Source organism: Peromyscus californicus, unplaced genomic scaffold, assembly GCF_007827085.1.
Source record: "Peromyscus californicus insignis strain IS unplaced genomic scaffold, ASM782708v3 Scaffold_2__1_contigs__length_46816999, whole genome shotgun sequence".
Classification (NCBI taxonomy): domain Eukaryota; kingdom Metazoa; phylum Chordata; class Mammalia; order Rodentia; family Cricetidae; genus Peromyscus; species Peromyscus californicus.
In genome coordinates, this window is record NW_026294540.1 from 27,295,251 (window position 1) to 27,305,761 (window position 10,511).

Below are 10,511 nucleotides of genomic sequence, written 5' to 3' on the forward strand. Positions count from 1 at the left end.
GGTTTCAATCCTCAGTACGAGGAATAAAAGAGGGGGGAAAAAATCACAGTTCTGGTTTTCAGCCCAGCTCAGCAGCTCCCTGACTCCCTGGAACGTTCACGGTGACCGGGAGAAATAAAGCGGATTAGAGCCCGATCATTCCACCCGCTCCAGGGCGCTCAGAAGGCCGTCTGCAGACCCAGCTTTGCGTTTTCTCTTTTGGTCCTCCCCAGCTTCCATAGCAGACCCACTGAACCGGCGGCGTTTCCTGGGCTTCTGCGCAGCGGTTCCCGGTCGCCGTGGAAACCGGCCAGCCAATCAGAGCGTGTGGCCCTACTGGCTGACGCGGCGGGGATCTCAGCGCGCTTGGGCGGTGGGCTTCCTGGGCTTCTCGGTACACGGACAGCGATGCTGAAGGCCAAGATCCTCTTCGTGGGGCCCTGCGAGGTGAGGCCGGGTTCGGGAGCCTCCTGGAACTGGGGCTGCTCCCGCGAGGTGCAACTTGGAGCCAGCATCCCCACTGGGGGCGACGGCTGGCGTTGCGGTGGCCCACGGAGCTGCCAGGCCTTGATCCAGTTCACCCCACCCAAGTAGTGGAGGAGAATCTTGAGGTACCCAGGTCCTAGTGCCAAAGGGAGTGAGGGGCGTCTCATGACTCCCCCTCTGAACCTTCCCCGCAAAAGGAATTTGTCCACTGGATGAGAAAACCAGATTTTTCAATATAGGGTCCTGGAGCAAGTGGTTGTTAATTATGAGGGAATTACTACATAGGTAATTCACACTATACACCAAATTAAAGTTCAGATGGGCCCGAACTAAACATGCAAATAAGCTAACTGTAGAAGGAAGCTGGACGTAGTGGCACACGCCTGTATTACCAGGACTCGGGAGGCAGAGGGAGGAAGATCATAAAGTTCAAGGGCAGCCTGGGCTACATACTGAGTTCTGGGACAGCCTGGGATGCAATGTGAGGTGCTGTCTCAAATAACATAGTGGGTGGGTGGGTGGATGGATGGATGATGGATGGATGGATGATGGGTGGGTGGATGGATGGATGGACGGACGGATGATAGGTGAATATATGAATCACCTAGATGGTTCGTTAACGCTCATATCTCTGGGTCCCAGCTCAGAAAGTTCGCTTATGTTAGGTTTTGTTATTTGGTGGGAATGTCTTGCTATGTAGTTCAGGCTGGACTTGAACTCAAGATTCCCCTGCTTCAGCTTCCTGAGTACTGGGACTACAGGCCTGTGTCACCATGCCCTGGACACCCTAGCTGTGGTTCCTGAGTAGGTCTGGGAAGAATGTGGGAAGTCATATTTTGTACACTGGTCTGTTGTTGTTTGTTTTTGCTCTTTTTGGGGGGCCCGCCACCCGACTACCAAATAAATCACACACAGAGGCTTATTCTTAATTAGAAATGCTTGTTTCTTGCCAGCTTTTCTTAACTTTAAATTATCCTGGCTGTCTTTTGCCTCTGGGCTTTTAACTATCTCTATTTTTGTATACCTTTCTTTCTTACTCCGCTGCTGGTTGTAAAGCTGAGTGGCTGGCCCCTGATGTCCTCTTCCTCCTCTTGTTCCTTCTCCTTTTCTCCCAGATTTCTCCTTCTATTAATTCTCTCTGCCTGCCAGCCCCGTCTATTCTTTCTCCTGCCTCACTATTGGCTGTTCAGCTCTTTATTAGACCATCAGCTATGTTAGACAGGCACAGTAACACAGCTTCACAGAGTTAAACAAATGCAGCATAAACAAAAGTAACACACCTTAAAATAATATTCTACTACATTGCTTCATGGACCAAACATGAGAACTACTGTACCTTCATAGGTGAATATATGGCAAAGATGTGTTCTTAATCTTGTTAGGAGACTGGGGATGCAGCTGGATAATAGAACGTTTGCCTGGCATATGGAAATCCCTGGGTTCAATCCTCAGCACCACATAAAACTTTCATAGTGGCACATACCTCAATTCCAGTATTTGGAAGGTGGCGGCAGGATGATCAGGAGTTCAAAGTCACAGCCCTGGCTACAGTAGCAAGTCTGAGGCCAGCCTGGGATACATAAAACCTGTCAAAGGAAAAACTTCCTGAGTTAAGGAAGATGTTTAGCATGCACAAAATCAAGTAAGAGGGGGTTGGAGAGATGGCTCAGAGGTTAAGAGCACTGGCTCCTCTTCCAGAGGTCCTGAGTTCAATTCCCAGCAATCACATGGTGGCTCACAACCATCGATAGTGGGATCTAATGCCCTCTTCTGGCATAAGGTCATACATGCAGATAGAGCACTCATATATACATAAAATAAATTAAAAATTCTTTAAAAAAAAAAAATCAAGGAAGAATTGAGCCATGTATGATGGTGCAGGCCTATAAAAGCACACAGGAGTCTAAGACAGGAGGATTGCCACAAGTTTGAGGTGGTCTGGGCTACATAGTAGTTTTGAGGCTAGCCTGGGGCAAAGAGGAGGAGAAGGCTTAAAGGAAATGCCAGCAGGGCCTGGAAAGATGGTTTGGTGATTAAGATCACCCACTGCTCTTGCAGAGACCTTCGTTTGGTTCCCAGCACCCATGCCAGCTGACTCACAACTGCCTACAACTTCCAGATGTGACAGCTCCAGCCTCTGGGCACACACTCTCAACACACATAGTCACACACACAGACTGCGCATAATGGAACATACATTTAATTCCAGCACTGAAGAGGCAGAGACAGGTGAATCTGAGTTGGGGCCAGCCTGATCTACATAGTAAGTTCTAGGCCAGCCAGGGCTACATAGTAAAACCCTGTATATGTGTGTGTGTGTGTGTGTGTGTGTGTGTGTGTGTGTGTGTGTGTGTGTGTGTGTATAGGTTTGGTGATAGACACCGGTAATTTCATCATTTTGAAGGCCGAGGCAGGAAGATTGACAGTTGGTACCCAGCTTGGGCTGCATAACAAGTCCTTACCTCAAGACAAGTAGTTTAGAGAACAGAGTATAATTGCAGAGAGGTATTTATTTATTTATTTATTTATGAAACAAGATCTCATGGAGCCTAGAATGACCTGGAACTCCTGGTCTTCCTACTTCTTCTCACCACCTCTCCAACCCTTCTCTTCCCATTCCTTTCTCCTATCCTGTAGAGTTTTATAAGGGCTCACTCAAATGTAAGAGATTGGCTTCTGAGAAATAATTTTGGAGGAGAAGGGACCTTTGTTTTGTATTTAGTCATGTGCAGTATTTGTTTAGTGGATGGTGCAAATACATAAAGAAGATCTGAGCCAGGCGGTGGTGGCGCACACCTTTAACCCCAGCACTCGGGAGGCAGAGCCAGGCGGATCTCTGTGAGTTCGAGGCCAGCCTGGGCTACCAAGTGAGTTCCAGGAAAGGCGCAAAGCTACACAGAGAAACCCTGTCTCGAAAAACCAAAAAAAAAAAGAAAAACCAAAAAACCAAAGAAGAAGAAGAAGAAGAAGAAGAAGAAGAAGAAGAAGAAGAAGAAGAAGAAGAAGAAGAAGAAGAAGAAGAAGAAAGAAGAAGAAGAAGAAGAAGATCTGAAAAGCAGATTATAGCTCTGAGGAGAGAATGGATGGGTGGATGGGTGGATGAGAGGCTGAGTGGGTGTTTGAGTGGATGGGTGGAATGATGAATGGGTGAGTGAGTTGAGTAAATGGGTAGAAGGATGGATGTGTAGGTGGATAGATGGATGGATGGGAGGGTTATTGGGTAGTTGAATGGATGGATGGGCATGAGTGAGTAGTTGAGTAGATAGGTGGATGAATGGGGGAGGTGAGTGGTGGTTGGATGGTTGGATGGATGGATAGAAACCTGGTCTGGGTAGAGGGCTCAGAAAGGTTCTTACTGTCCTGTTGACTGTTTATAGGAATGTTGATTGCTTACATAATACATGAGGAGAAGTAGATTGCTGACTTGGTGACCTAACCAGCAAGAATCCACACACCTGGGTCTCAGTGTTGACCTTGACCCTCTTGGTGACCTCATATCTGTAACAGACTAATGGGCTAAAGCTGTGGAGAGAATCAGGGGAGGGGTGGTGGGACACATACTTACCTGGGGTTTTGTTGTTGTGTGCTTTCTGCTTTTCTGTTCTGTCAGGTAAGCTAACTGAGCACCAGCCAGGCTGCAGGAAAGGCATGCTGCTGAGTACCAGCCAGGCTGCAGGAAAGGCATGCTGCTGAGTACCAGCCAGGCTGCAGGAAAGGCATGCTGCTGAGTACCAGCCAGGCTGCAGGAAAGGCATGCTGCCAATCTAAGCCCTGCCCACTGTGCTAGGGCGGGGCAGCATCCTTCCAGACAGAGAGCGCTCTCTGTCCTAGAGATCTCAAGGAGTCATGGCCAGTACTTCACCACACCTAGGCCCAGGCTGGCTACAGGGTCTCACTATGTAGCCCAGGCTAGCCTGGAACTTACGTTCTTGCTGCCTCGGCCACCTGAGTGCTGGGGTTACAGGTGTGTGCCACCATACATGGTCGATGAGGGATGCCGTGTGACTGATTGCTCTGCTGTGTTGGCTTTTGCTTTCACAGAGTGGCAAAACAGTGTTGGCCAACTTTCTGACTGAATCTTCGGACATCACTGAATACAACCCAACACAGGGTGTGAGGTGAGCCTGCCCAGTCGGCATCTCTAAAGCAGTTGTGAAGCACGGTTCATTCCTACCTTCGGTGTGGGGCACATTCTGAAACGGCCTCCTAATAAAGGGCCTGCTGCGCTGTTTGTGTTTTTAGGATCCTGGAGTTTGAGAACCCACATGTCACCAGCAACAACAAAGGCACGGGCTGTGAATTCGAGCTCTGGGACTGTGGTGGTGACTCTAAGTAGGTTTTCTTTAACGTTGCTCTGCTTCGACAGCTGACTGACAAAAAGCAGGGTTGGGGTTGGGTGGCTCAGTGGTAGAGCACCTGCCTAGAATCCCCCAGTGAGGGGCTGGGGTGTGGCTCTGTGGTAGAGCGGTTACACAGCATGTGTGAGGCCCCCAATGCTGCAATAATAATAGTAATAATAATAACAACAACAACAACATTTAGCAGCGAGGATGACCTACCGCTGTCTCTTGGCTTCCTTTCTACCTGACAGGTTTGAGTCCTGCTGGCCAGCCCTGATGAAGGATGCTCATGGAGTGGTGATCGTCTTCAATGCTGACATCCCAAGCCACCTAAAGGAAATTGAAATGTGGTATTCCTGCTTCGTCCAGCAACAGTTCCTCCAAGATAGTCACTGCATGCTTGTGGCCCACCACAAACCGGGCTCTGGAGGGGACAAGGGCAGCCTGGCTTTGTGTAAGCACCCTAGACTTCTTTTCCTGCTTATGTCTCCACTATTTCAAGCATTTCTGTGTGTGTGTGTGTGTGTGTGTGTATGTACAAGTGCACAAAAGCATAGGTCTGCTAGTGTTTGGAGACCATAGATCAACCTTAGATGTCATTCTCAGGAAAGCCATTCACCTTGGGGCTTTATTTTTTTATTTTTTTGTACTTATTTATGTTTGTGTGTCTGCCTGTGTATGCATATGTACCTCCTGTATATGGGTGTTCATAGAGGCATGTATTAGCAGTAACATGCTTGCCTAGAATCCCCCAGTGAGGGGCTGGGGTGTTGGCTCAGTGGTCGAGCACCTGCCTAGAATCCCCCAGTGAGGGGTTGGGGTGTGGCTCAGTGGTAGAGCACCTGCCTAGAATCCCCCAGTGGTGTGGCAGGGTGTAGCCCTGTTACAGAGCACCTGTCCAGTATGCGTAATGCTGTGCAGCACCACACAAAAGACAAAAACAAGCACCTGCCAGTACCTGTTTGGGTGTCTTTCCCATTGCCAAGGGTAGTTTCAGTTTTTGGTTTGGTTTGGTTTGGTTTTTCGAGACAGGATTTCTCTGTGTAGCCCTGGCTGTCCTGGATCTCACTCTGTAGCCCAGGCTGGCCTCCAACTCAGAGAAATCTGCCTGCCTCTGCCTCCTGAGTGCTGAGATTAAAGCCTTGCACCACCACCAAGGCCATTCCCTGTATGTCAAGCAGGTTAAAAGTTTTAGGAGTTCAGCACGTTTCTGAGTGTGCTAGCACAAGTGTGTGATCTCAGCACTGGCAAGGCTGAGCAGGACCAAGAGTTCTAAGCATGCCTAGTGTATATTGCAAGACCTTCATGGCGGGAGGGAGGAAGAGAGCGAAAGAGACAAGTGATATTCCAGTAGCCTGGGTTGTTGCGTGCTAGAGAGCTCATTGTTCAACCGTGAAGCCTAATTAATCGGCCTCGTTTCCCTGTGGAGCTTCCCCCTTGAACAAGCTGAAGCTGGTGCACTCAAACCTGGAGGAAGACCCCGAGGAGGTCCGGGTGGAATTCATCAAGTATTTAAAAAGCATCATCAACTCCATGTCAGAGAGCAGAGACCGCGAGGAGATGCTCATCATCACCTAGTGTCCCGGGGCCGCCTCCTCCCAAATGACGCTGACCTCCCCAGGCAGAGCTGACATCCCACCCAGCTGCTGACACGCCCTTCTCCTTGTGGCTGTCCAAGTGTTCCTTGTCTGCTAGAAGGCACCAGGAAGAGTCAGGCATGGTGGCACACGCCTGTGATCCCAGCCCTTGGGAGGCTGAGGTAGGAGGGTGGAGAGTTCAAGGCCAGCCTGGGCTACAGAGGGAGCCCTTATCTCAACCCCCCTCCAGAAGCAACAAGCTGCCCCGCCTTCCTGTCTCGCTGTCACACCATAAACACATCCTTCCAGCAGCCTTCTTGGTGCTGTGTTTTCAGGTTCAGCTCTTTATAGGTGATGAATGGGATGAAATGGCCCAGAGCAGAGGGATGATGTGACCTCTGATGTCCCTGAGGACACATGTGCTAGAGCTGCTTTCGGGCTTGACCACAGGGCTATTTGCTATAAAAGAATAAGCAACAGGGGCCAGTGAGGTGGCTCAGTGGGTAAGAGCACTTGCTGTCAAGCCCTAAACCTGAGTTCAATCCCCAGATCCCACTTCAAGGTGGAAGGAGAGATCTGCTCCTCCCAAGCCCTCCACGGCACAAACACAGTATAGAATTTAAAAGAGGAATCAGGCTGGAGAGATGGGTCAGTGGTTAGGAGCACTTGCTGCTCTTGCCAAGGATCTGAGTTCAAATCCCTGCACCCACACATTGGGCAGCGGTGCCTGTAACTCCAGCCCAAGGAGATCCAGTGTCCAGTGTCATCTTCTGGTCCCCAAGGGTACACACACACACATACACACACACACACACACACACACACACACACACACACACACACATATACACACACACAGCATATACTCACACAGACTGTACTAGTTACTTTTCTGTTGCGTGAAAACACACCATGACCAAGGCAACTCTAAGAAGAATTGATCTGGGCTTAAGTTTCCAGAGAGATGAGAGTTCATCAAGACAGGGAGACGTGGCAGCAGGGACAGGAGACTGAGGCTCACATCAAGCTACAGACACACATCAGAGCTCAAGCAGAGAATGACACCAGTGTATAGACTTCGTTCCTTAAGCAAGGCCACGCCTCCTAAAACTCCCAAACAGTGCCGTCCATTGGGAGGCAAGTATTCAATGCCCAAGGCTATGAGGGACATCTCCTTCAAAACACCACACACACAAATACACACAAATTTTTTCAAAGCGGGGAGGGATCAACACATGAGTGGGCCAGTTGTGTGGCTCCACAGTGGAGCATGTGCTTGGAATCCCCCAGCGAGGGACTGGGTTTAGAAATAGATCACTAGCTTAGCATGCGGAGACCTTCCGTTCCATTTCCAGAACTGAAAAGAAAGAAAAATCAACAATGCCAAGTGTCTTTTTAAATGAGTACCAGGGGTTAGGGAGATGGCTCAGTTGGTAGAGTGCTTGACTTACAAGCCTGAGGAGCCAAGTTCAGTCCCCCAAACTGGTATAGACGCGGGGCATTGTGGTGTGCACTCGTAATCCCGGCACTGGGGAGCCAGAGACAGGCGGATCCCCGAGGCTTGCTAGCCAGCAGCTAGCCTGTTCTGTATGGTGAGCTTCCAGCCTATTAGAGATCCGGTCTCAAAAAAAGGTGTGGGCTGGATTCAGAGTCTCAGAACTCAAAGTCAGGCAAGTGTGGCAGCTGCCTGTAACCCCGGTACAGGAGGGGCAAAGACGGGACCCACGGGGAAGACTGGCTGGCTGGATGAGCTGGAATCGGCCAACTCTGGGTTCAGCTAGAGACCTCGACTTATAAGCAAAGTGGAGTGTGATCGAGGAAGATATCATCACTTTGGGGCCTCTGAAGGCACACACGCACACACAGGCACCTGCAAAGACACACACACACACACGCACGCACACACTCAAGCACATGCAAGGAAAACAGATGTGGTACCTGAAGGACAGACTACAAGGCTGTCCTCTGGACTTCACACCCATGTGCACACACATGCACCCACAAAGGAAGCTTGTTATTTGGGCACATGCTTGTAATCACAGCTGTCAGAAGTAGAAGCAGGAGAATCAGGACTTCAAGTCAGCCTCAACTATGTAACAATTTCAAGGCTAGCCTGGGCTACATGAGACCCTGGATTGTTTCTGGAGGACAAGCAAAATCAGCATACACGAGATCACTGGTGAAAATGTGAAAATGGGATTGCTCCCAGCGTTCACCGCAGTCACCATTCTCGGTAACCTGATGGAATGTTGCTAATGTTACCAAGAAAAGGCTGTGAGATGGCCCAGCGGGTGATGGTGTGTGCTGCCAAGCCTGATGACCTGGGTTTGACCTGCAGAAGCCACGCAGTGGCAGAAAAGAGCCAACTCCTGCAAACCGTCCTCTGACCTCCACACGCACGCCCCACAGCACGCTCACAAGTGTGCTCAGAAACACACACGGACACAGAAAATAAAAATAAATTAGCAAGAATCTTGCCTCGATCTCTTCTCATTGTGAGGCTCCACTCTAAATACTGGGGGTCGGAAATCCAAAACTGATACCTACTGGGTCCAAATCAAGGTGTCCCCAGGGTCATTATCATGCTAGGTGAGCCAACAGAGTTACTGTTTTTGTTGTTTGTGGGGATTCTTTTAGAGGCAACTCTCACTGTGTAACCCTGGGTGGTCTGGAACTCACTTTTTAGATCAGGCTAGACATAAACTCACATATACCTGCCCGCCTTTACCTCTGCAGTGCTGGGATTAAAGGCATGCACCACCAACTGAAACCTGGGGGACCATGAACCAAAGAGCAATCTTCTCTTTCTTAAAAGTTACCTCAGGCCGGGAGGTGGTGGCGCACACCTTTAATCCCAGCACTCAGGAGGCAGAGCCAGGCGGATCTCTGTGAGTTCGAGGCCAGCCTGGGCTACCAAGTGAGTTCCAGGAAAGGCACAAAGCTACACAGAGAAACCCTGTCTTGAAAAACCAAAAAAAAAAAAAAGTTACCTCAGGTAGTTTGCTACATTAACAGAGAACTGACCACTGCCTCTGGGGTCAACTGGGGTAAATAAGGACCCAGTCAGAAAATGGTTTGTAAGTGTCTCCAAGAAGGATGAGCAAGTGTCATGTTTGTGTCAAAAAGGTGACAGGAAGTGTTCTGAAGCCCATTGTACAGAAAACTATGCCTGGCTTATGTGGTAATTTGAATGTCCATTTCTTAAAATTGATCATGCAAAGCCCCTGGAGATCACTATACTCTGTGTTTAGGGACAGATAATTGCTCTAACGGGATTTTTCAGGTCACAGAGCACATAGATCCATGTTTTTTTTTCCATGTGTATGTGGATAATGCATATACACATGGATGCAGGCTTGCAAGCTCGTGTGTACACACAGAGGCAGGAGGATATCCCTAGGTCTCCATTTTAAAAACCAAAACTAAACGGCTGGAGGTGACTCAGGCATGCTTGTTGCTCTTAGCCAAGACCTGGGTTTGCGTCCCAGCGCCCACTGGGCAGCTTACAAACATCTGTAATTCCAGCTCCAGAGGGTTTGATGCCCTCTTCTGGCCTTTGTGGGCACTGCATGCATGTGGTACACATACATGCATGCAGGCACACACTCTTACACATTAAAAAAGAAAAATTAAATTGCCCAGTCTGTTAAGAATGATAAGCTTCTCTTTGGAAGCTGGGGAGATGGCCGGGTCAATACAGCATCTGCTGTGAGAACATGAGGACCTGAGTTCAGAGCCATAGCCTTCACGTACAACCTGGCATGATAGTGATTTCCTGCAATTTCAGAGATGGACAGATCCCCAACACCTGCTGACCGCCAGTTAGCCAAATTGATTATATATATATATATATATATATATATGATGGAGGTACTGGAGAGATGGCTTAGTGCTAAAGTGCTTAAGGGCAGAGTTCAGATTCCCAGCACTCGCACAAAAGCCAGGCATTGAGGCACTCCTGGGAGGGGGGTGGGGCAAAGCCAGGAGGATCTCAGTAGTTTGCTGGCCAGCCCGTTTAGCAAACCAGTAAGCTGAAGATTCAGTGAGAGACCCTATCTCAAAAAAAAAAAAAAAAAAAAAAGACAGGCCGGGCGGTGGTGGCACACGCCTTTAATCTCAGCACTCGGGA

The 10,511-nt window shown here is 49.2% G+C and overlaps 1 protein-coding gene and 1 long non-coding RNA gene across 2 annotated transcripts; one reads left to right on the forward strand and one right to left on the reverse strand.

The window, feature by feature from the left end:
* Positions 1-292: 292 nt before the first annotated feature.
* Positions 293-6,693, forward strand: Ift22 (intraflagellar transport 22). The gene is made up of 5 exons (XM_052754034.1): positions 293-426; positions 4,507-4,583; positions 4,708-4,797; positions 5,057-5,259; positions 6,235-6,693. Exons 1-5 carry the CDS (start codon positions 388-390, stop codon positions 6,381-6,383), a joined length of 558 nt encoding a protein of 185 aa, XP_052609994.1. The 5' UTR covers positions 293-387; the 3' UTR covers positions 6,384-6,693.
* A 1,027-nt stretch (positions 6,694-7,720) lies between these two features.
* On the reverse strand, positions 7,721-10,257 carry LOC128120264 (uncharacterized). The gene is made up of 2 exons (XR_008221815.1): positions 8,285-10,257; positions 7,721-8,252 (listed from the first exon to the last, which is right to left on the reverse strand). It is a non-coding gene; the product is annotated as an uncharacterized LOC128120264 (long non-coding RNA).
* Between the last annotated feature and the right edge of the window lie 254 nt (positions 10,258-10,511).